The sequence below is a fragment of the Gymnoscopelus braueri genome (genome assembly GCF_963280865.1).
Source record: "Gymnoscopelus braueri genome assembly, chromosome: 24".
Lineage (NCBI taxonomy): Eukaryota > Metazoa > Chordata > Actinopteri > Myctophiformes > Myctophidae > Gymnoscopelus > Gymnoscopelus braueri.
The window spans coordinates 7,768,127-7,794,698 of NC_137626.1; the positions used below are offsets into that span (position 1 = coordinate 7,768,127).

The 26,572-nt window shown below is 39.9% G+C and overlaps 1 protein-coding gene across 11 annotated transcripts; it reads left to right on the forward strand.

Annotated features, from left to right (window-relative positions):
* Positions 1-2,241: 2,241 nt before the first annotated feature.
* On the forward strand, positions 2,242-25,924 carry LOC308080427 (C-type lectin domain family 10 member A-like). Of its 11 annotated transcripts, XM_080422298.1 has the most exons (16): positions 2,242-2,651; positions 3,462-3,609; positions 6,266-6,748; positions 8,686-8,755; positions 11,146-11,217; positions 13,314-13,376; positions 14,350-14,431; positions 16,060-16,131; positions 16,782-16,894; positions 19,137-19,196; positions 19,506-19,665; positions 23,125-23,289; positions 23,469-23,588; positions 24,537-24,694; positions 24,880-24,983; positions 25,086-25,924. In XM_080422298.1, the coding sequence occupies exons 11-16, from the start codon at positions 19,506-19,508 to the stop codon at positions 25,273-25,275; spliced, it is 897 nt and encodes a 298-aa protein (XP_080278424.1). In that variant the 5' UTR covers positions 2,242-2,651; positions 3,462-3,609; positions 6,266-6,748; positions 8,686-8,755; positions 11,146-11,217; positions 13,314-13,376; positions 14,350-14,431; positions 16,060-16,131; positions 16,782-16,894; positions 19,137-19,196; the 3' UTR covers positions 25,276-25,924. The 11 variants fall into 11 exon arrangements, with proteins under 11 accessions (XP_080278424.1, XP_080278423.1, XP_080278426.1 ...); XM_080422297.1 differs by lacking the exons at positions 2,242-2,651; positions 3,462-3,609 and adding an exon at positions 16,571-16,598 and having other exon boundaries at positions 4,045-6,748; XM_080422300.1 differs by lacking the exons at positions 2,242-2,651; positions 3,462-3,609 and having other exon boundaries at positions 4,045-6,415; positions 6,566-6,748.
* The last annotated feature ends 648 nt before the right edge of the window (positions 25,925-26,572 follow it).

Genomic DNA, 26,572 nt, shown 5'->3' on the forward strand with positions numbered 1-26,572 from the left:
ATTCTATTATAATTCTTATCATTGTTTTTAGTATCCATGTTAGATGTAGTTTCTGGCTACTCTACCCACCTCTGGTTGTAAATGTTATTTATTCACTGACCTCAACATCAACACATAATGAATCAGGGTCCAATCATGTTACAGTGAAATCCTTTAATTTATCCATTTGCAACTCTGAGAGTGTACAAATGTAACCAGATTGTTAAATTGACACTCAGGATTTTACATGTAATTGTCAAACTATTGTAATGATACTGTCTGTGTAAGTGTGTATTTATGACTCCATACTTCACTGTATCATCATCTAATAACAAGGCCATTATAGAATGCACACAGTGCCCCCCACTGGCCATGGAAGCAAATGCATTTAGTTAAACAGTAGCTGTGTTTTATTTGGTTGTGATGAAGCTTGTTTAATTTATAGATTTTCAAGACAAAAATGTATTTTCTGATGTTACTTAGGCTACATCAGTGCAAAATTCAACATGTGTGTCAACCCACTTCCATGACCAGGGCTGACTGTACTTATTATTGGCCTATAAATGTACATTTTAAATTTCTCACATTCAAAACTAGCTATACTTGCAATGGTCTGGAAGCCTCTCTAATGTTAAGTGTCAAATTAAATGTATATTTATATTAGTATCCCTGTATTTGTTTATAGGGAGCTTGAGTGACTTTGCCAGGGTGGGATTCATATTATTTTAATTTCCAGCGTTTCAAATGATCTGTTACCTTGTCTTTAAAGCTTTTAGGACAGGGGTCTTCCTTCAACGTTTTTCATGCCAACGGCCCCCCTAGCTGAGAGAGAGATGAAGCAGGGACCCCCACTACTATAAAACTGTGTTGCTGATTGAACTTTTTCATAGATGATATATATATAGATGGCTTCAGAGACTTGTTTGACAGCACCATCATGTTGGATTCATGTTAACGTGTATTCTCAGATATTTAACTTAAACCATCAATACTTAGTAAACTTGACCTCTCATTCTGCACTTAGTCTGCTCTTTGTTCCATCTACACCAAACAAACCTCTTTGCCGAAAATAGCAGATCTACAAGCTCACAACGCCTCGCAGTGCGAGGCGTTGTGAGCTTGTAGATCTGCTATTTTTGGCTAAAGTTCTCCTCAGAATAGTTATGCTAGGGTTCAAGTGGTTAATGTAAAAAAAATAAGTGATCCTATCACACAAAGATTTGGCGGCCCCCCTGTTGTAACTCTGAGGACCCCCTAGGGGTCCCGGACACCCCGTTGAAGACCCCTGTTTTGGGGTGTTTGTGGAGCACACAGTAATGTCACAACCTGAGCCAGAGATGAATGATGTGGATGAGGACAATGACTGAGGATGTGTAGTTTGGGCAGAAGGTTACAGTCTGTCAGTGTGAGTTCAGGTCCATCTAAGAAAACTCCTGCTGGACTCTGGCAGGTCTCCTGCTGATCTTTTGTACTAAACCAAGCAGATTCCCTGCTTCCAGTTGGACCTTTAGATGTCTGTACAGTATCCTCAGTGTTAATGTAACTCTGAGTGTGAACACATTACAGGTCCATTTGGTGGCATTTGCATACTCTCAGATTTACAAATGGTTAAATGAACACTGCAGGTTTTACTGGTTGTCCAGTAGATGCTCTTAGAGTTTGTACAAAATCTAAAAGAAAACTGTTATTTATTATGGGAAAGTAGCCTAAACATAATAATACATGAGAAAGTGGACAATATACCATGAAGGAAATAACATCACCTTATCAGGTAGAAAGGAGAATGTACAAAGTAATGATTTAATCCATAAGGTGAATCAAAACAGATGTCCTAGTTATAGAGCCATTAGTCAAATATGAGGACATTAAAAAGGAATGGAATTGTTTAGCTTTTTTGCATAACTTAGTTATACTTTAAGCCCTATGGTGTTGAGGTTCAGTGACAGAACACAGTCTATGGTAGTGGTTCTCAACCTTTTCAGGCCATGACAGGCAATGTGAGTTTGTAGATCGGCTATTTTCAAATGTTTTGCCTCTTCATATTATATGACAATTTGGCCATGCAATGTTTGACCAGTTTGTATAGTTTGTTGATTACTTTTGATGCAGTAATGGTCTCATTTATTTGCTTTGTTTTTTTTTAATAATTTGTTTTAGGTATAAATAGGTATTAAAAGTCCTTAAATTGCGACTTCACTGTCATCTGGGAACCCCACTAAAACACCCCTGGTGGTTCCAACCCACAGGTTGAGAACCACTGGTCTATGGCACAGATACAACTGTGTCCCTTTAGCTTACATTATACTGCCACCTAGTGGCCTAAATAGATACATGTTTCCAGCTGTGTAAAGTTGTGAAGAGTGAAAACAAATCAGCTCCACATCAACTATTAAGAAAAGCCACCGTGTTGTCGTTGCTGTTTGGAGCTCATCGTGTCACCAGTTGTCCAGAATGTCCCAACAGGACGGATACTCTCCCAGCTTCAAGCGACCGGCGGACATCATGCGGATGAGGAGGAAAAGAGGCCGGAGTGAAGCCTCCAGCAGCCCCGCGCAGAGAGACTCGTCCCCGGGCTGCGTGCGGCTCTTCTCCCCGTGGCCGCTCCTCCTGTCCGTCCACAACCTGGAACCTCAAAGACCCCATGAGAACCACTGGGTTCCACATCATTACAGGTATTTAGATTATTACACTGCAGTAACTCGTAGGCCTACAGTGACAACACAAGTTAGTCTCCATCAGACTGTTCAGAGAAAAGGCTGTAAGAGATTCAAAGGTTATAATAGTCAGTCACTATTTACTCATTAATGTGTAGTTAGTGACATGTTGGTGCAGCAGAGACAGCCAGACTGTCTAACAAGTAATGTCCACGTTCTGTAAGTATTAGCAACAAGAAGTTGAGTGTCTGTCAGTCCTTGTCCCTGATGCCTGATGATATATATATGTGTGTGTGTGTGTGTGTGTGTGTGTGTGTGTGTGTGTGTGTGTGTGTGTGTGTGTGTGTGTGTGAATTAATACACTTGTCTAACCACAAATGAAGAACAATGCATTTGCAGATGAAGCATTAGAAACAACAGCTGTCCATTTCACGTAGCGTGCACTAGGTTAGAGGGCGAAAGGCTCGCTTCATTTGGGCTTGTTTTCATAGACCTGGTTGCTTGTTTCTCTCGCAAAACCTGGCAACCCGATACATGCACGTTCAGTGTTGCCATGTTGGCTTAATATAAGCTTGTAAATATTGGTGGTTCAGTTTTTTTGTTCTTGTTTCTTAAAGTGCAGTTGCTTATCGCAACGTGTTGTGAGCTTGTAGATCAGCTATTTTCAAATAGCCAATGTACTGTATGTGTTTAAAGGACGAAGGGCCCACTTCTTTTCGGCTTTTTTCATCAATAAACACCAATCTCTCTCCATCTCTCATCAGTGTCTGTCTGTCTAGTAACTAATGTACCCTGTTGTTTACCTTCATTTTGTCTCTCTCCCCATAGAGTCCCCAGGGCAGCGCCCCAGGCCCCATAGCGCCCCCTGTCTGTGAGGAGTACCCGGCCGACTGGAGCCTGAAGACGAGGGTCCTGTTCACCTCCCAGCTGCCGTTCTCCTGGGCAGAGCAGCCCAGAGCCCAGGAGGAGGCTGCAGGTCTGACGCAGCAGTGCAGAGCCCAGTACACCACCCTGCCCCACACAGGGGCGGCCTTTCCTATGTTTCACCCGTTTCAATTGAAACGGGCCCGAACCTCAGGGGGCCCCCAGAAAAAAAAAAAAAAAAAAAAGTTTTTTTTTTTCTAAATAAAATGTTAGAAGATTTTTTTTCAAATATTATTATTATATATATTTTTTCAAATATTATTATTATTTTATATTATATTATTTATTATAATATATTATTATTATATATAATAATATATAATATATATAATAATATATATATATTATATATATAATTATTATGTATTATATATATTTTTTATATTATATATATTATTTATTATATATTATTTTATAAAATATGTAAAAAAAACTTTATTTTATTTTTTTATTTTTATTTTTTCTGGTGCTGGGGGGGTGCATAGGGGGCCACATATTAGCTCTTGAAACGGGCCCCCAGATCACTAAGGCCGCCCCTGGCCCCACAGCATACAGGTACTGCTGTAACCGCTGTCGTCTTCATCTCTGTGTTGTGTTGAATGCATTAGACGGACCCAGGACTGTCTTTGGAGACAATCTCCATTTATTCTGACGAGAAATAACATATAATACATCTCCAGGTTAGTTAGTTTTGTAGTGCAAGGACTCCTCTCTAAACAAACACTGTATAAAATCATTTGCAAGCACAATTCTTATTTTGTTATACAGGAGCGTTAACAAAAGACACCCACCTCGTTCCAACACAAAATACACAAGGAAGAGGTGGAGGTGCATGGGGCAGGACATTTATACGGGTGACAGAAGGAGGGGACTTAAAGGGATAGTTCACCCCCAAAATGACTTTTCTTCTTCATTCCTAAGCCAATAATTTGATGACCGCTGACGGTCATCAAATTATTGGCTTAGGAATGTGACAAAAACAAAAAAATATCCATGAATTCAAGTCTCTATGGGGTGACTAATCGATAGAAAAAAAGTCATTTTGGGGTGAACTATCCCTTTTAAAGGAGCTGTGACCACTAATGCACTATGTATTCTTATACACATGAACCATGGAGAATGAAGTCAGGTAGAAGCTCTTAAGCACACGTAATTATATAACACTTATAATTAACACTGTTACACTGCTACCACACTGCTTCTCAACCCACAGGTCAGGACCCCCGAAGTGGGTCACGTAGTGTACACACACACACACACACACACACACACACACACACACACACACACACACACACACACACACACACACACACACACACACACACACACACACACACACACACACACACACACACACACAGATTAGAAGACACATTATTTTTCCATAACTTTTTTTATTTATTTATTTTGTATTCTTTTAATGTTTATTTTATTTGAAACTGAAATATCCCTTTAAATACAAGTAATTGTTCCTCCCAGGGACTCTGTTAGAAAGTGTGTGTTTGACAGCAGAAGGTACATTCATTCATAGTGCTTTGTGCATTTGGAAGGCATCTCCATCTGGAACCAATACTGTCTGTCATGACTGGTGGTAAATGTTAGTCTGGACTGTCAACTTGCTGACACTGTACCACACAGTTAGTGTTAGGCGGACTAGATAAGTGTTTGACACATTCTGTAAATGTACCACCCTACCTAAAATCTAGTTCTTATAAACATTTGAGATTTAAATGGGGTTTTATTAGCTTTGCCCTTCTATACTGTAGAAAGCACCCGGTCGGTCACTGACACAGAAATAATGACATCAATGACAATACAATTTAGGCATTTTGCAGACGCTTTTATATAGTACCTTTTATTAGAAGGATAACCCCTTGATATGTGTCATCTCCTTTTCCAGAGTGACTTATGAGTGTGAGATCGAGATAAACAGAGTAAGCATGAACGCAGCTAGTCAATAAACAAAGTATAGAAATAATCACATAAATAGAGTGCAGAGAGAACAGTGTAGTGTCTCAAAGAAACTAGGATACCAGATAAAAGACTAAACCTAGCATCTGTCTAAACATCATGCTATCTAAATAACATTCTGAACATTTTGTGGTCGAGAAAAACTAATCCCAGAAACCAAAACATGAGAACAAGTGACCAAGATACTGCATGTCTGCATAATAGCCAGAACTTGGTCAGTGGCGAGCATCAGTTGAAATAAAAGGCAGGAAGAAGGTGTACATGTAGAGAGAGGAGCTAGGGGATGAGATGGAGTCTGAAGAGGTGAGTCTTCAGATTACTGCGGAACATTATATTAGAAGTGAGTCTGCAGTTCTGACTGCAATGGCGAGTTTATTCCACAGTTTAGGAGCCAGGAGGGAGAAGAGTCTAGGACGTGTGGAGCGTTGTCCAGGGTGTGTTAGGGAAGGCTCATACAGCTTTCCTGTGTTGGCTGATCTAAGAGGGCGGGAAGGGTTGTAGGGTTGGATCAGGCCTTGAAGGTACGGGGGTCTCACTATACCTTGCTGCAATACCTTCAGGTATTGAGTTCAGTCCCTGCATGGTTGTGTGTCCAATCATTAACCCGTTAAGACCGGGAACGTGTCTGTGTCATTTTAGATTTCTTTGACTATTCAAAAATAGCAGATCTACAAGCTAGATCTGCTATTTTTGAAAAATCGTTAAAAAAAATCGCTTTTTCTCATATCTTCCAGGCTCTCTGAGTAGAAAGAGGTTGAAGACTGCGCCGCAGATGAGGAAGAGGACGGCGCTGACGAAGATGACCTGGAGAGCGGTTTCTCCTGGCTGGAGGAGATGGACATCCAGGACAAGATAAAGAAAGCAGACAGCATCTCCATTCAGCTGTATCCTTCACCAACCATGTCACCAGTCCAGCGTTTGACCATGTTGTGTCCATAATCCACGTCTCTGTCCTCCATAATCCTCCATAATCTCTGTGATGTGTGACTAGTTGAGCGTGTAGAAGTCCTTGGCCGTGCCGTTCTCCTCTCCAGTGGTAAAGAGCATAGCTGGGTGTGTGTGGACCACAAGCCTGAGTGCATGTGGAGGGAGCTCACACCTTCACCCTCATCAACTTCCTCATCAACTGTAAGAGCCTGGTCGGCTCCCAGGCTGGCCTCCCCCCCACACTGCTGGCCCCCACTGCCTTCTGAGGGGCCACCATGCACACACTGAAGGTAATGGGCCCCCACACACACACACACACACACACACACACACACACACACACACACACACACACACACACACACACACACACACACACACACACACACACACACACACATACACATACACTATACCTGTGTCTAAAAGTCCTCTTCTGATGCTAAACCTATTATAATAAGAGTGGATCAGAATAATAGATTTTTTTCTCCCTTTCTTTCTATTTTATGGCATGGCTCTGAAAAAGGCTAGTCGTCTATAAGAGGGTCTGTCTGTGTGTCTGCTTGTCCAGAGCTAATCCGGCAAACTGCTGGACAGATCAACACCACATGTCTTGTGCACACTGACACTAGGCTCACATGGAACCTGCTAAGTTTTGTTCACATAATGTTCTATACTCTGAAATATTTAACATTAACTTTTTTTAATCGTCATATTTTTAATCAAATGATGAAAGTCAAAGGGTCTTGGATTCTCCACATTTTGGCACAGATGAGGTTTATATGATGTCATTTAGGCTACCTATAACTGTTTAACTGTCTACCATAACTAGCTAGTCTCAGAGACAAGCCGTCTATAAGAGGAAGTGACTGGCTGTCAGATTAGGCTGAAACCATGCCCAAATATGGAGTCATGTGTCATATATCCATCATAGATGACTGGCGTCATAGACTGGACACATGAAGATCAGATCAACATGCAGCCACACCATTATTAGACCCCGTCTAGTTTGTCTTATGATGACATTTTCATGTTTTTCTTTGGGCAATTTAAAATGAACCTTTCTTTAATTGTTTAATTCATGAAATATTGGAGTGAATAATGTGTTTCACATCACATTAATGTGTAATACTACATGTTGTGTTGTGATTTACTATTGTGTTGTTGCTCTCTTGGCAACAACACATTACAATACATCTCAATGGGAAACTTTGAGGTTTAAAAAAAAAGTTAGGTTTACTCTTCAAATGTAGATGTTGTTCTTAATGTGATGTGTGATATTCCAAAAGTACATCAAGGGTAGAGCTTTCAGTGAGCCGTAATCTTTCCATGGTTTCCACCATTGTTGAAATGAAGTAATGTCTCACTGATGCTACTCTAACCCTAACTAAAACTAATGAACCAGGTCCACTAAAAACATTCCACCACAGGTGATCTATCAGAACCACAAGTCCAAGGGTCACAGTCCTTTTATTGGAACACCACCACTACCACTCAATTCACAAACATCAGCTTTGGTTTCCTATGAAGCAAATAAACAGAAAACTGAACGCATGGTTTGAGTGACTATACAAAGAAGAAATGTTGTTGCTCAAATTGACCACAAGGTGGCTCTCTAACACCAGCATCATCATACAAGTGGCTGATAGTATGTAGTGGAGTCTATTAAGTCTATTTATTAAGGAAGCACAAAGAGGAAAGTCTTCTGTGTTGAATGGAGAACAGATCTCTATGAGTCGTCTGGTGTTCCACACTGATCTACAAGCCCTCAACGTGTCTCCATGCAACACATTGTTGTCTTGCAGTGAGAGCTCCACTGTGCAGAGAGGCTCAAAGCCAGCAGCTGTGCCCGGCAGGAGAGCTCACAGGCAGGAAGGAGAAGTACAGACACTCCATGCTCATCTCTGGCAGCTTGTTTGTAGATGATCTGTACATCTTAGTTTAGAAATAGGTCATGCAGTTACTCAGTCTTGATTCATTTCACATATCGTCACTGTCGGGTGGAAACCTCATATGTCCATGACTGTTACTTTCAGAATTCAAAATTAGCACAAATAGCAGATCACAATGTGTTTTAGCTTGTAGATCGGCTATTTTTACTACTTTTGTGTGACACTGTAGAATGATAAAGTAGGAAATGAATTTACATTTAGTATCTGATAGTGAGTCTGAAACTCTCTCTCTCGGTCTCTCTCTCTCTCTCTCTCTCTCTCTCTCTCTCCTGTAGGCTCATAGTGTACATGTGAAGACCCAGGTACGTTCTACCTACCAGGATGTGTGCAGTCTGGAGATCACGGGTACAGATCTACCCTCTCTGCTCTTTCTAATACAACATTACATACGTTAGTGATGCACGGGTCAGACCGCCTAACTCAACATGAGGGTCTATCAGAACTGAACCCTCCCAACCCGTTTTTATGCACATTAAACAACCAAACCAACCCAGTCCACCAACCTGTGAATTGAAAATGAAAAATCAAACAAGGTAATTTAATTTCCAAAGGCTCTTGTCACATTCAGCAAACTTCTTAAAACAAAAATGACGGTGCTTTTAATATCCTAGAAGTCCTGTTACATGCATTTCTCTTCAGGAAACGTCTCCTGTATAAATATGACGCATGAAAACAGCGTAGCATCGTTGTCTGTTTAGATTATGAGATTCTTAGATTCTGTCTGACATTCAACATTTCCAGCTCAACAAAGCTTTACACTTTATGTTCAACTAAATCACAAGAGCAGCTTATTAATCGTAGTGCAGCAACATGAGGAGTGCAAACTAAAGATGAACCTTATTGTATAGGTATCTACATGGTTACTAGACTAAAGATGAACCTTATTGTAGGTATTGTATAGGTATCAACATGGTTACTAGACTAAAGATGAACCTTATTGTAGGTATTGTATAGGTATCTACATGGTTACTAGACTAAAGATGAATATTATTGTAGGTATCAACATGGTTACTAGACTAGTCTGTCATCTCCTTCTGTAAATTAAACATTTGGAACGTTTGGGCACACATGTGTGGATGATCAAACTAAGCGTTCTCCTTTATGGTCATGTGACCCTGGTAGGTGACAGCAGAACACTGGTGTGTTTTGGAAAAGTAGATTCAGATTTAGGATGAAGGACAAATGATACTTTGTGCATGAGGGTTCACTAGACTAGAGTCACATGACGTACATGTTGTCACCAGCTCCAGTCCTGCAGACATCTGCATGCCTCTCACATGTTTGACCTCACAGTGCATCCACTGGAACAGAGACATGGATGAGGAGAGGTGTGAGGACATCTGTCACTACACACATCTGTACAACTTATGGAACCCATGGGTTTTGAGGGTGCTTTCAAACGAGCGGATGGGGGGGGCAGCTTTGATGTGAGCTGAGAGGGGCTGCTGCTGAGAAGGCCCTGTCACCCCCCAGGTTCAGTGCTTTGTCTTGGGGACCACCAGGAGGCTGGCATCACCAGACCTGAGGGAGCGGGAGGGGGCGTGGCGGTGAAGGAGGTCAGAGAGGTAGCGGGGAGCTTGGTTGTTGAGGGCCTTGTTGTAGGTGCTGAGCATGCTATAGCTCTCATGAGGTGAATCAGCTACATGGAACATACTACAGCAACACTACATGTAATACATTCAACTAGGAGGTGTAACGGTTAGGCCTGTCACAATTATTACATCATCGTCTAATACATAATTATTACATAATCTAGCAGAAATAGCAGATCTACAAGCTTACAACGCGTCACTTTGTGACGCGTTGTAAGCTTGTAGATCTGCTATTTTTGCTATTTTTACCTGTATAAAATTATTAAATATGTCAATAATTAATTTTTATATTTCAGTTATTTGTCATAATCTGCCCTGTGCAATTATTTTATTACAAAGCCTAAAAGGCTTCATATGTTCCAATATTCAATGCTTGAACACACTATTAAATTGTTAATCGCAATTATTTGAGTGACAGTTATTCGTCAACTTAAATGTGTAATGGTGACAGCCCTAGTAACTGTTCACATATTCATACTGAACCATTTTGGTACAAGGAGTTGGGTTCAGTTCACACATGTACTGCACTAATGAAAAAAAAACTAAACAATACACTTGTTTTGCATGAGGAACTCCAAAGCCACATGCACACATGAACATATTAAGAGTTACAGCACCTGCACAGGAAAGTCCTCTGTGTTGAATGGAGAACTGATCTACAAGCCAACAACGGGGTCGTGATGCAACCTATTGTTGTCTTGCAGTGAGAGTTCTGCTGCTCCGAGCATCTCAAAGCCAGCAGCTGTACCCGGCAGGAGAGCTCACAGGCAGGGAGGAGAAGTACAGAGTACACTATGCTGGTGTGAATTCAGCATCAGACTTTCACAGGAATAGAGCTTATGCAAAGGATACAATGTCATTTAGATAGCATTATGTAGACATAACTATAGTGTGTATAGTTTCAATGTACATATTATAGATTTATTGATATTATACTGTTTAGACTGATGATAGGTACCTTTGATCCTAGATTACTATGTCTATGCATTTTGATGCATTACCTCGTGTTTTCCTTGCTTACTGTAAATCACTCTGGATTAAGAGCGTCTGCTAAATGACTAAATTGTAAATTGCAAGTTCACCCATATACAATACGTTGTACCTGTTACAGTGAGTCTGAATATCTCTCTCTCTCTCCTGTAGGCTTGTAAAGTGTAAGTGTGAAGACCAAGGTACGTTCTACCTACCAGGATGTGTGCAGTCTGGAGATCACAGGTACAGCTCTTTCTAATACATGTAATGTTGACATCAGACCCTATCAGAACGTGTCCAACCTGTTCAGGCACATTAAACAACCTGTTCCACCAACCTGCAAAGGGAACAAAATAAAGTCAGACACCGTAATGTTCCAAAGGCTCTTGTCACATGCATCAAACTTCTGAAAACGCATGACAGTGCTTTTAATATCCCAGAAGTCCTGTTACATACATTCTTCTTTAGGAAATAGATCCTGCATAAATGTCCTTTATGGTCACGTGACTCTCGTAGGTGACAGCAGAACACTGTTGTGCTTTGGAAAACATACGTATAATTCATCTACAATAAGTAGGTCAATCTGAGATTTAGACACACTTTTCCGGAACCTGTTTTATCACCCTGTCAGAGCTGGTATGTGGACTTCACGTCTGAGAACCACTAGTATTTTAATTGTATAGCAAACGTTTTAAGGACCACCATAACTCTGAGAGGGTACAAATGGAACCAAATGGACCCGTAAATGGATCCTGAGAGTGTTCTATTTGTACACTCTCAGAGTTACAGACCTGTAAGGGTCCATTTGGAACCCCCTATAGGAACCGTTAAGGAATGGGACCGTTGCGAGGGAATCGTTATGGAAGCGGAATCGTTAAATTCCTAAAGGATCCCAACCCTAGTCATCACAACACACTGGGCCAGGGTCCGTCATCTTTCTCCATCACCATGGTAACCAGAGAAGCAGATGCCATCTCCTTAAATGGGGTGTGGACAAACCAAGTGCTGGTGGATCATGGTCTGCATACAGTCCATGTCCATCAGAGCTTGGTGTGTAGGCCTACTCCCTTGCATACGTACCAGTATGTAGTATGCTGCAGTACCCCTTCTGAACCAGGAGAGGGCGCAGTGAAGCCTGCTGGTATAGGCTCTACTAGCTCTTCAGATAGCAGAGGTAACAGGCACACACGGCCTTCAGCTCTTCTGTCCATCCACACCACATTGCTGTGGACTTAAAGACCTTTCAGTGGTCATTGTGTCAGTGTGCAGGTTAAATAGGAAGCCAAAGCTCTCTGCTACTGCGCTCTGATCCAGAACCTCAGCCTCAGTACAACAGACAGACACGGCTAGAACACACAATAAATAGTATGTAAAATGGTAAATGGTTTTATATAGCGCTTTTATCCAAAGCGCTTTACATAGTGCATTACATTCACCCATTCACACACACATTCATACACCGATGGCGGAGGAAACCATGCAAGGCAACAAGATGCTCATCGGGAGCAATTAGGGGTTCAGCGTCTTGCTCAAGGACACTTCGACGCTAACTCTGGGGGAACCCCCCAGCCCGGGATCGAACTGTGAACCTTGCGGTTTTCCAGTTCACTCTACCCGGCCACTCTACCCCTGAGCCACTGCCGCCCCATATATACAGTATAACCTGACCCTGTCACATCATTACCTGAGCTGCTGCAGACACCCTGCCTCCCCCGCTCACAGATGGCCCCTAGACCATACCCGGCTGCCACATGCATCATATCTTTAAATAACTATACAGAATGACTGACACAGCAGACAAACCTGACACTATCTACTGGCTAGCTGAACCCATTCATTTCCACTAGCATTGAAACAAAATGCTAACAAGCTTCAAGTGGATATTTCTCAGTAACTATAGAGATGATTTAATGGTTTTCAACTATTTGTGCGATAGGGTCTTTATTTTTGTAATTTTACATAAACCACTTGAATCCTTGCATCCATATTCTGGGGGGAAAATAGCAGATCTATAAGCTCACAACGCGTCTGTGACACAAGAGGTTTGATGTAGAGGGAAAAAAGAGCAGACCAAGTACTGTGCCAAAGGTCAAGTTTACAAAGTATTGAGGGTTGAAGTGGTTAAATGTCTGAAAACACACATTTAACATGAATCCAATATGTAGTGGGGGGTCCCTGCTTCATCTCTCTCTCAGCTAAGGGGTCCTTGGGCCTGAAAAACGTTGAAGACCCCTGCCTTAAAATATTATAATATTTGGTGTGTTATGTTATGTTGGACTTTGATGAACCTGCTGTGACATTTCCCCCCGAAATGTTTTAATGTTTTTCTTTCTTTTTAGGGCAGAAACACTTTTCTGTGAGTGATTTTGTTACGTGTGCAACATTTGATGGAATTAAATCGTGTGAGTTCCAAATTGTGTTTGAACTCTTCAATGATGTTTTTACATTGATTATTATATGTATACAGGATCATGTTCAGTGATTATTGTAAGATAAACCCCAACACACAGTGACACAGGACCGATGAACAGGACATTTACACTAAATATGTATTTTAAAATCGATGTATTAGCTTCTGCTCAGTGCTTCCTTAGCAACATAAACAGAGTCAGGACTGTGGTCTCTGAGATGTTGCAACAGTCTGATCCAACAGGTTTCATTTCCATTTGTAATGAACGCTACAGGCCAAAATATCAAATGACAGATGTCATGCCCCCTTGACAAATCATCCTCTTGGACAAATGTGAAGACAGAACAGATTGTGTTCCCCAGTCAACTGAAAGACTTGAACATTTAACAACAACACAACAATCTTATGTTATGTGCTAACTTACACAACACAGGCTTGATCACTGGGGCACATTCATTGTTAGAAAAAAAGTCATTTCATGTTTTATTAGATACAAATTACAATGGTGTAGGCTACACACTTATGAGTGTAATTTGAAGGATTAGTGTTTGTGTGAGTGTTGATAAAATGTGAAGCTGTGTCTCAAGCACACATTTATCTAGCTATATGACTTGGATAAACTGACATCCATGCTTCACAACATCAATGTGTTGAGAGAGGATGACAACGCAACACAACACAACACAGCATCCTCTCTCAACACACTGCTGTTATGGAACATGGATGTCAGTTATCCATTTCTCTCTTTTATCTCAAAGTGTAAACAGATGGAGGTGCTGCTCTCAGCTCAGTGCACACATCAAAGCAAAGGTCACATCAGGACACGTTATGTAGAATAAAATAACCTAATGTATGTTCAGTATTTCAAAATCATTGTTTTTAGAGAGTTTGAGAAACATTCATAGCCTGTATTGTATTTTCACATATTCTTCACGGCTCTAAACAAGTGTTTTGTTTTTCCTTAGGCCTGTATTTACAGTCAGTGTCAGATGGGGCCAGTGACCAGGAGACCTTTACTACCTACCAGGGACCCATTGTTAATGTACTGTGAGTACAAAGTCTGACCACTAGGGTCCCTGTGTCACTGGTAACACATTCTCACTTGGAACTCATCAAATATGGCAGCTTGGTCACATGACCAGGCGTCACCAATGACCTCTAGTCACTGGTGTATTTTGACACTGGCCCATTGGTGACGCAATCCACTTCTATAGAAATCCCACAACATCATCATCTACACACCCTTAGTAGTACGATATACAAATAACCACAGCATCACGTTTAAACACCCATGTAGTATAATATAATTATGTATATTGAGTCAATTAATTTGGATTTTTTATTAGTATCCTAGTAGTAGTAGTTACAAGTTTCACTTGTTACACAAACGTGTTGTTTTGTGTGTTCCTGCCTGCAGGGTGTGCAGGCATTGCCTGCACAGAATGCCTATGAGATCATATCACTGAACTAAGTTGGCCTCAAATGCACCATAGCTCACTTCCTAAAAAGCTCTGTTCAGGCAGTTCAGTTGCAAATGCAACATTTTGATTGGCTGAAGACAGTTCCTCTGTTCACTGGGCTGAACTGCATGAGGAAACGAAACAGGCAGCTTTCCCCCATAGACTGACCCAGTTGTGGCTGATATAGCATCTCTGGTTGGGGCGCCGCTTCCGTCTAAGTAAAGATGTAGAGAGAGAAACGGTGGTGTCGGAAAGTGACGCCTAGGAATGTGACCATGAGTTTGTATTGAGTTTGTATTTGATGAGTTGGGAGTGAGAATGTGTGTCTCTGACCTTTATAGGTATAATTCCTTGAATAATCACACAATTCAAGCTCTCAACAACAAATCTTCCAGAAAATGGGAACTATGATATTGTGTATGTAGATTTGTCTCTGGCACTTGATATAAATCATTCAAATGATGCTGTGTGTGTGTGTGTGTGTGTGTGTGTGTGTGTGTGTGTGTGTGTGTGTGTGTGTGTGTGTGTGTGTGTGTGTGTGTGTGTGTGTGTGTGTGTGTGTGTGTGTGTGTGTGTGTGTGTGTGTGTGTGTGTGTGTGTGTGTGTGTGTGTGTGTGTGTGTGTGTGTGTGTGTGTGTGTGCGCGTGCGTGTGGCGAGGCGAGTGGGGGAAACTCTTTCTTATTGGCTTTTCATGATTAGTTTGGTCGTATTCTGGTTCTTCATGTCGTAAAATCGGGGCGTTTCGAGAATATTTAAAGGCGTGTTATTTAAATGACGCTCGTTTTCAGACGTCAGATTTATCAAAGCTCCGACCAAATGTACGCTAGGATTGGCTGTATAGGATCGCTTCATAAATGTGACTTTGACGTTGGTGTATGGCCGAATTTATGGAAAAATATAAGCCATTTTGTGTGTGTGTGTGTGTGTGTGTGTGTGTGTGTGCGTGTGTATATTTACACGGTCTCTGCTTGACACACCCTGCTCAATCCGATTGCCATAGTGATCCTTTTAAATAATTGGTTTGTTATTTTAGCAACAGATGTATAGAATACTTAACGCCACAAACAATAAATGCTGTTAGATTAACAAAAGAAAACATAAAAAAAAAAAAGATGACTAAGCAGTATGTGCTTGAAGTCAGCCATATTATTCTTTGTTAAGGCTGTAATGTTGTGTGTTTTCTTGTTTCCTGTTCTCATGTGTCTCTCCTCCAGATAACCACACTGCCCCCCTTCTTACCAGAGACGGTTTAACCCCCCAGCGCGCTACCCACAACGGGCAGTCAGGTGGGCACAGCACTCAAACACACTGCTCGGGTTTTTTAGTTAACAAACTTTCCATTCTGCAGTCTCTGTGCCCTGTCGTCAACATAGATTGTGCAACAACATTGTCAAATGTTCCGTTGCTACCAAAGAAAACTGCCAACATCCTGTTTTCTCTCTCGTTATGTCCTTTTCGATCACTTTCCATAATATTAAGCGACAATAGACGCAAAAGACGACGTGACTGTTTGTTGTTTTGGTAAAACATACCAAGTATTAATGCCCGACGTTTATCATCCTATCAACGTTAATTTTATCACGATTTTCGCCCAGCTCTTAGTTCAACTCCTGTGTGTGTGTGTGTGTGTGTGTGTGTGTGTGTGTGTGTGTGTGTGTGTGTGTGTGTGTGTGTGTGTGTGTGTGTCTGTGTGCCCGCATTTCCGTCTTGTGAATTGTTCGCAAGAGGATTTCTCTGTTTCAAAGTCGAAAAGGTATGCTGTGTCTTTCCTGCAGCAGTAAAATATTATTTAGAATGAATTCAGGATTCTCAGCAGCATGAAAGCAAACAAGTGTATATTGGTTAGTTCAGTATAATGTCTTTGGATGTGTAAAAGTCAAACTTTACAGGTTTTTTTCTCTCTCAGTTACTGCACATCTAGTAGCTGTACTTTCAGTTGCAGGACAGCTCTAAAACGATGAGAAGGCCTCTCGGAGTCGTTGCTCTGTGTCTGGGGACGCTGTGTCTAAATGCTGCTGGTTGTGGTCTTCATAGGCCTGGCCGTGCACTGTGAGTATGTAATGTCACTAAACTACCACATCACTCACTCAGGGATTTAGTTGCCTTCCATTTTCTAGCCGTTACAACTACAAAGGTCACCACAGCATTAAATCAAACATTGCAATACTAATATAATAATACCTCAGATTTATATAGAGATTTTCTAAGTATTCAAAAGGCTTGACTATTACAACTCCCTCCATGCTGGTCTGCTGCCATGCTCACTCAAACCCCTTACAATTGATTCAGAATGTCGCAGCACTTCTGGATATCCAACCTCCCAAAATCCCCCCATCCTGCGTTCCTTTCACTGGCTTCTGGTTGCTGCCCGCATCCAATTCAGAACACTGGTGATGACCTACAAGGCAATCAAAGGCCAGGTCCTCCTTAATCTCCAGGATATGATCCTTTACTACACCCCTTCCAGCACACTTTTTATTTCTTCTTTCCTGAAAACCTTAAGAGAGAGTGTGTGTGTGTGTGTGTGTGTGTGTGTGTGTGTGTGTGTGTGTGTGTGTGTGTGTGTGTGTGTGTGTGTGTGTGTGTGTGTGTGTGTGTGTGTGTGTGTGTGTGTGTGTGTGTGTGTGTGTGTGTGTGTTTTTTTGGGGGGGGGGGGGGTTTACCAAGAAACAAGGGAGAGTCTTCATAGTATGATGAATGTGTAACACTTCTAAGAAAGCACAGCAGCAGATTCTCAGTATTTCAACCTTGTGTGGGTGGGTGTGAGAGGTGTGAAGTCTGCTCTGAGGACATGGCTAAAACCACTATAGCATGCAATTGCATCACGCCCCCAAAAAGTGTGAACTTGCTATAGTAGGTTCCAGCTTAGGGTTTATCTATTAGTCATTATCATCCATATTTCTAAGTTTAATATAAAAATATGTAGACTTAACTGGCTCTATTAGTTTATATGTTTAGCATCTCTGGATTGTTTTAATTTACTACTGTCCTCCAATAATGAATAAGCTATTTTCTTATTCTTTCTTTGCATTCTTTAATTCAATTTGTAACTTATTTATTTTATTTTATTATTCATTTATTAGCAAGTGTGTGTGTTTGGGGGGGGTGGGGGGTGTTGGTGGATCAGGGGGATGGGGCTGAACATTAGGCACCTGCCACCTGCCCTCCTAAAGGTCTGTGCAGGGCCCTGGCATCAGAATATCTTGGTGCTATCTGCCTCCTGTCAGGTTTAGAATTACAAGTTGTACAGGTTTGTCTAATCACCCCATGACAGTGTCATATTGGGAATACAGAATGAGTTTGAAAATATAATGGTTTTATAAACACAGTCACATGTTGTCTTGTCTGCAACCATGAATGTATTAACCTATACATCATTTTTAACACCCTCTAGTTTCTTTGTTTTTTTCCCTCTGAAATTCTTCACAAAAGCATTATTCTATAGTTTGAATGGAAAGAGTACACAATACATACTTTCAAGTTAGCTGATGTTGAATATATTCTTATGAGCTTGGGTTCAGTATTTTGTTGTTGGAGGCGCTTACAGTATATGATCCAGTAAAACAGCAGATCCTGTGTAATTTATTAAATAAAGCTTGGACTAGAAAATCCACTGTCCGTGCAGGTACACAATGACATACATTTAACACACTGTATGGAATTTAATCTACAATGATAACTGAAGTGACATATGCTCACTACAATACAATGTTTTTACCGCTGGAAATATAATAGCAGACAGCCAGGAAGAGGGGAGCTGTGTTATACTCACTCTGTTGCCTGCATTGAGACAAAGGGTTTTATTGACCACAAACTACCCATGATGATGTTATTATTTGTAACATCATTTAACATCATACATTGATTGCTATTGTTATTATAAATAAACAATACCATATCATGACACTATCATGAACACAACTACATTTGATTTATTCTTATTTTTACTTTATAATCTCTTTGAAATTACTTTGTTTGAGGCTTCATCTACAGCAGTTGAGTTTTCCCTCCCAGCATTTCACACATCTGAAAGCCACAACTCTGTTTGTCACGTCATCACCACGTTTACCCTGTGTGTGTGTGTGTGTGTGTGTGTGTGTGTGTGTGTGTGTGTGTGTGTGTGTGTGTGTGTGTGTGTGTGTGTGTGTGTGTGTGTGTGTGTGTGTGTGTGTGTGTGTGTGTGTGTGTGTGTGTGTGTGTGTGTGTGTGTGTGTGTGCGCGTGTGCATGTGTGCATGTGTGCATGCACCTGCATGCAAGTATGTCTAAAACTACTTGCTTTGGTTTGACAGTGTCAGAGACCTTTCTGCAACAGTGAAGCCCAATGTAGGACAACAGAGATATCAGACAAAGTGAGTAAGATAACATTTAAACACCTTTAGACATATATTGTATTGTATTGTAATCACTTAATGCATAATATTGATATGTACATTATTAACATACTTTTACTAACCACTTACATCCTATACTTCATTTTACGTCAAATAGCGTAAATAGCCTATCTACAAGCTCACAATGTTTCACATTGCAATATGATGTGAGCTTGTAGATCTGCTCATTTCGCCAAATGTTCACCTATTACGTCAGGCCCAGAACAGGGACACTAGGGTTCACATGGTTAATTAACTTGAGTCACTTTGTTTGTGTCGTTCATTAAGATGTCTACAGATACTTCTGACAAGCCAGGCACATCAACACGTGTGAGGTCTGGTGGAGGAGTCAGGAGGGAGAGGCAGGAGGAGAGAGGAGAGGAGGAGAACGTAGAGAATGAAGGAGCAGACAGTCTGAGAGACCACGGCTCTGGCTCACAGGATCAAGGTACACAGTAACCCACTTAAAGTGTTTCTCTCTTCTCACATCAATACCACAGCAGCGTGTCACTCATTGTTTAAAGTAGTAGTTACCAATGGTTACGGGACACGCCACCATGTTGAACGAGAACCAAAAGAGACATTATGAATGTTAGAGCCTGGTCCTCCTTATGTTTTATTTCTCCTCTCATTTCGTGGTGTCACATTTATATTCTATTTATTTTCAAGTTGTTTTGGGGACTTTTGTGAGCCTTTATTTGATAAGTAGCCTACAGTCAGGGAACAAAATTAACACTCACCAACCGGCAATGTCATCAAGTAGATTTTCTATTTAGGTGATAAATTACAGAGACTAACCAACCACTCTGGTGTGTAAAGGAATTTGGAAATAAAGTCCTTATTTTTCCAACTTTTATTAAAAGAAAGACGGTTTATTTTTTAACGTTTTTAATGATGAAGGCCAAACATGTGTTATTGATTATTGTGTTTCCACCTTCAATGTGGAGAATAAAAATAAATAAAACAGAAGATTGGTCATCCATCCTAGTTTAATATGCAAAATAACCAGCTTTACCTCTCTAGCTAATGGGGTCCTTGGTCCATCCTTATGGATGGTCCTGGATAGATTGATACGATGACAATACAATTTAAAACGGCTAAATAAATAACCCTATCTTAACATTCAGCCCAAAATCTGAAGGAATGGATGGAATATTATTTGTAATTGTTTCATTGTTCATTTGTTGCACCTTTTTGGTTTTGTTTGTTTTGTTTTTGTTTAAATTTGCATTTTAGTGCAAGCGCATGGTTGTATGCGGCGATCATCAAGTATATATTTTTAAGTTGAATAGGGCTCAGGTATTAATGAGAATTTATTCTTCTTCCTGATCCTTTTTGCCCATGGGTGTATTTATTAGATTAAATGAAGTATTATCCTATGATAGGAATTGTATTGTACTGTGATACACTACCATGTTCGAAACAAAATAAAATGAATGAATGGTCTAGCTACCTACAGTATATTGGTTACTGTATAATATAAGCAAATGTACTGTACAAAATACTGTAGGCCATTGGTTCTTAAAGTGGGGTCCGGGGACCCCCAGGGGTTCAAGGTTCATTTATAGGAACCAAATGGACCCTTATGGGTCTGTAACTCTGAGAGTTTACCAAATGGACCCTAACGGGTCCATTTGGTTCCATTTGTACACTCTCAGAGTTAAATTAACATTGATTTTACAATATGAATTGGGGTCCCAGAGATAGAAATGCCATTAAATGGGAGTCCGTAGCCTAATGCATGTCAAACTGGGGGGTCCTTATTTAAATTACAATGTTTGATAATCACTGCTAGATCCGTAAAAAAACACTGCTGTAGGCTACAGTTGACAATATAAAATGAATTAAACAAGTCCACCTCTGGAGAAGTCTGAGGAATATAAGTAATTGAGCGATTCCACTCAGTGTCATCTGCTCTTTAGTTGCTCAGATAGTACACACAGCAATCTAAACTATTTGAATCTGATAAAAAATATATACTATTATAATAAATAATTTGACTGCTAATGTATTAGTATTGAAGAATGCACCTTTCCAGATTGGTCGAACATGTTCTTATGAGCTGTTCTCCACATGGGCACTATATTTATGAAGGAGTGTGGACTATATTATTATTATTATTATTATTATTATTATTATTATTACCCCTATTATTATTATTATCATTATTATTACCCTTATTATAATTATTATTATAATTATTATCAGAATTATTATTATAATTATTATTATAATTATTATTATTATGAGCCTCCGCCCCCCTCCTTCGCCAAGATGTATAGGGTAGGTAGCAAGCACTAGTACAGTAAATAAATGGAACAAAATTTGAAATCTAATCGATCAGAACAGTATCGTATCGGTCTCGGAAGATGCTTGGAGTATGAAGACAACTGGGTTCTGGTGTTAAGGGAGTGATGCTCTCCAGCATGCTATCTGTCTGATGTCTGACACAAGCCACCATGAGCTATGCGACACAGAAAACATTTGCCAACATACTTTGCAGTTTGCTTTATGTTCAGAGTAAATAATTTTTCTCTGATACAGTACATGGAAGTACAATTCACAATAATAGGTCCTCTAAACTGGATCGCTCATAAAAGCACAATGGCTTATTTAAAACGAGATCCCCACACACTGAAATCATGATGAGATTTTTGAATCCAAAATTAAATAACCATGATTTGATTTTTGTACCAAAGCGAAAAACAAACAATTGCATTTTGCATGCATTTGTACTTCAGTTGTGGATGTGGTGGAGTATCGGGGGGGGGAGACATTAGGGCAACCGGGGAGAGCACAGGGCAGTCTGGCACAGGCAGGACTTGGTACAGAGACAAAGGCATTACCCGTGTCCTATGACAAATTTGCTTGCCATACTATTTTGTGTTTTATTTTGTACATTATTGTTACATTCAGTGTTGATATGTGTGTGACAGATCTGTATGGGACATTTAAGAAAATAAGGAATAAATCATGTCCCGTATTGGTTCAATAGGGGATGCAAGCGCCTCGTTTCCACTGAGCTCTTTGTGATGTCCGTAATTCTGTTTGGCTGTAGCTTTGCAGACCAAATGCACTTTATAATGTATGTACATCATGCAATCTTGCCAGGTTGATGATTTCACAATGTTATGATTGTTAATAAGTAAGTCTAATTGTGGCGCTCTTATCAGCACATGATACTAAACGTTATCCATGTTTAAAGATTTACAAATATAATAGTCTAGATAAGGGGTTTTAACATTAATGTTTAACAGTAATGTAGGCTACAAAAAAGCATTTTCATATTTGAGGGTGGTCAATTATCACATCAGAGCAGCTGGTAGTGTTTGTTTACACTAATATTCCTTATTTGTTTAGTTCAATAATTGAACATAGCATATCAATGTTTTATAGTTATTAGTAATATTGACCACAAGGCAATAAACACAAATTCTATTTATCATTTTTGTCTGGAAATAAATCTGTCAGGCTGGTAGTTTTTTTTTTTAATCTACCAATCAGTTAAGTTGTTCACAGGGTACAGTGTAGAGAGACAGGAAACACAGAGAGAGAGAGAGAGAGTATGGGAGTGGCATGCAGCAAAAGGTTCCGTCGGCCAGGAGAATAGAGCCGGGGACTCCATGACAGGCATTACAGCCCATGTGGTATTCATGCACCCTAACCACTCGCCTATCAGGTCACCTCATGATGATAATGTCACAATTACATGTTGAACGGTGAAGACGTGTTCAACTACATTAATTGTACATCAGACATAATGTTTCTGCAGAAATTGAAGATGAAGAGGTTCTGAGTGCCCAAAATAACGAAACTATTTAGGCTACTATTCACTCTGTGTTCTTTGAAAAGAAACATTGAAGCTGATCATACTAAAGTTGAACTCTATTGTACTATTATCCTCCAGTTGTCCAGAGAGAACTCATCCTCCAGAGAGAACTCAACCTCCAGAGAGACCTCAACCTCCAGAGAGAACTCACCATCCAGATGAACATCGTCAGAGCGTGTGCAGTGATTCTTACGCTGATGTTTGCTATATTCACAGTGAGAACCGTAGACAGGGCCATGGACTGTGAGTATCAGATGGTCAAAGATCAAATGCATGTAACAACAATAAAATGACACTCATGATAGTATGTGGGTTCCCCTACACCTATTCTCATAACACACCTGATCAGGAACAATGTTTTCTTCTCAGAGCTCCTTTTGCACACAGGTTTGTGTTTATCGTCACCTGTTGGTCCTTTGCAGGTAATTCAGCCAACGATCCGCTACAGCCCAACTGCAAGAACCTGACCCTATATGACAACCAGGCCCTGAAGATAAAACAATTAGAAAGTGAATTAAACCAGCTTAAGAGTGAGACATCAGGTGAGAAAGGTTGCAAACCTTTGTTTAAATAATTTACATTTGAATTGTCATGGATGTAGTGTTAAGACACAACTGTCATAGAACCATAATGGAAAACTTTTTTTTTATTTTTATTGAGCCTTGCTCAGGGGATAAATTGAATCTTCACCATCAGGTAAAATGTTGTGTCAGATCCTGTGTCTAGGTGAGACATGACCTTTGACACCATCTAAATGCCTCAATAGACCGCCGAAGTCTGACGTCATTTACACATCCTTTGTTTGTCTACCTGGTTCGCAGTTTTCCACCCCTGTTCTGAATCCCATACACGTATTTAATATCGCGTCAAATAAGAACTGTGTTCCAAAAATAAACACATGACCCCGGCGGGTTGACTCTTATTGATATGAAGCATCAACTGACGGTGAGAAAACGCTAATGTTACTTCCGCCGAATTAGTTACATTTTCGCCAGAAACAGACTGTATCAAATATAAGTGACTGACTATCATAAACGATACAGAACCTCCTCCCTGACAATAACGCCGACACGCAGTGTTTATTTTTGGACCACAATTCTTATATGAGACGATTCTAAGATGACCCAATGTTATTCTCCATAGAGAAATTACTTCCGCAAACCTGGGGATGAACGAGTGACGTCAGGACTTCGGTGCTCTATAGAAGAGCAGGGAGACAAAATACAACCACCCCAATTGTATAAGTTATATTGTATTAACATACTTTACCATACAGATTGGAACAAATTTACATTTTATTCATTAAACAAAAGGTTACATAGTGAGGCTTTAAAAGGACAAGCTGTAACATCTGCACACAGAGACTCTGGATTCAATCAATTACCATTGTTTTTTAATCGTTCAGGGTTACTTATGTTTATAAGATTAAGTTCTGTCTGTAGATTGTAACATGCAGTAGGTGTAGAAAACCTACAATCTTTCTTTCCCAGCCCTATTGTGTTCAATCAAGTCGTGTCCCAGTGAATGGAAGAAGTTTGGATGCAGCTGTTATTACAGATCTACTGAAAAGAGAACCTGGGAGGAAAGCAGAGAGCAATGTCTGAAGTCAGGAGCAGATCTGGTGATCATCAACAGTAAAGAAGAACAGGTTAGTCTATCTGTGTGTGTGTGTGTGTGTGTGTGTGTGTGTGTGTGTGTGTGTGTGTGTGTGTGTGTGTGTGTACATCCAGGTGTCCATCATTATAGATGCATGTAATGTAGTTCCATGACTATAGTAAAAACCTGAATGTATTAAAAAATTTAATTGTGGTTCAATCGTTGATAAATGGTCAGGAATTCATCAGAGGATTGGATTCAAGTTGGAGTGGAGAATCATGGATTGGTCTGAACAAGACCGAGGGAAATTGGATATGGGTGGATGGTACATCGACAACAGGGTGAGGTGTTTTTCTACAGTTTTCCTATTGGCAATCTATCAAAGTCACTGTACGTGACTGAGTGGATCCAATATGTTTGAATACATGATGTTTACTCTGCAGGTACTGGACTACTGGAGTGCCTTATGACGAACGGCCTGATAACAATAAAGACATGAACTGTGCACAGTATTGGCACTTTAAAGGACAGTGGCGTAATGTGTTATGTTCTTATGAAAGAGCTTGGATCTGTGAGATGTCATTGATGAAAGTGCAGCTTAGTGCTCTGCTTTGTGAAGTTAAACAGAAGTAATTAGTTGTAAAACAAAAAAAACAATTTTTTATTGTACAGAAGTACAAACCTGTCTTAGTGTGGTTATTCATTTTTCTTTAGACACACAGTAAGGAACACATACAGTATGTGAGAATGTTGTTCACTGACTATGGTTCATCATTCAACACCATTGTGTGCTCCACAATGCATCACCAAGCTCAGAGACCCAGGATTCAACACTGAATGCTGGACCTTCAGACAGATAACCCCAGGTCACAGATCTATGTATGTATTTTTTCTGTTTTGCAGAATATGCTATTTATAACCCCCCCCCCTCCCCCATTTATATTTATGTTTTATGTTATATTTATTATTTTAGTACAATAATTGTAGGGCCTGCAATGTTGCCACAGCTGCATTGTAAGTGCATTTTTATTATTTTATTTTATTTACCATTACAGTAATTCTTTAATAACTTACTGTAACCCATGCAGGTTTTTATGAACTTGTAAACTGTGCAGTGGAAGTGGAAGCTGCAATCCGTAACTTTTTTTAAATATCATCAGCGGTAATCATGTATGTTAAAGTGTACAATGTAACTAATGGCACATCTGAAGTGTTTGCAGGTGGTTGTTGAATGTATTCTCATGGGCTTGGGTCTATAATAAAATTACTCTTGACTCTCAAAGTGTGACCTTCCTGGCTCTCTCAATGTGATGCTTTAAAAGGATAAATTAAGTGCTTCCAAAGTATAGGAAAATAAGCTTGGTACTGCAACTGCCTGTCTGGGTTCAGAGGCAGTCTGTCTGTGTGCTGACCAATACCAAGGACACTGGCACATGACACTTCACTGCTTTCACATGCACACAAATGTTTAGAACAGTTTTCTTAATAATTCCCACTATTTATATATATATATATATATATATATATATATATATATATATATATATATATATATATATATATATATATATATATATATATATATTCTTAATCATTCCCACTATATATATATATATATATATTCTTAATCATTCCCACTATATATATATATATATATATATTTATTTTCTGTGTGTGCATTTCCTATTATTTTCTATTGTATTATTATTATTACTAATACTGTTACAATGTCTGAAGGACAGGACTTAAATACATTTTACTCTTATTTAACTGTACATACCATCACAGACCACCTTGAACCTTAGCCCAAAATTACAATACAATGGCCACCAATTTTACAAAATACAAATGAAATGATGTATTTAATGATAAAAAGGGAATTGCTACCTTTTACTGTGGGCAATAGAAGAGATTAAAGTGAGGAGTTGTA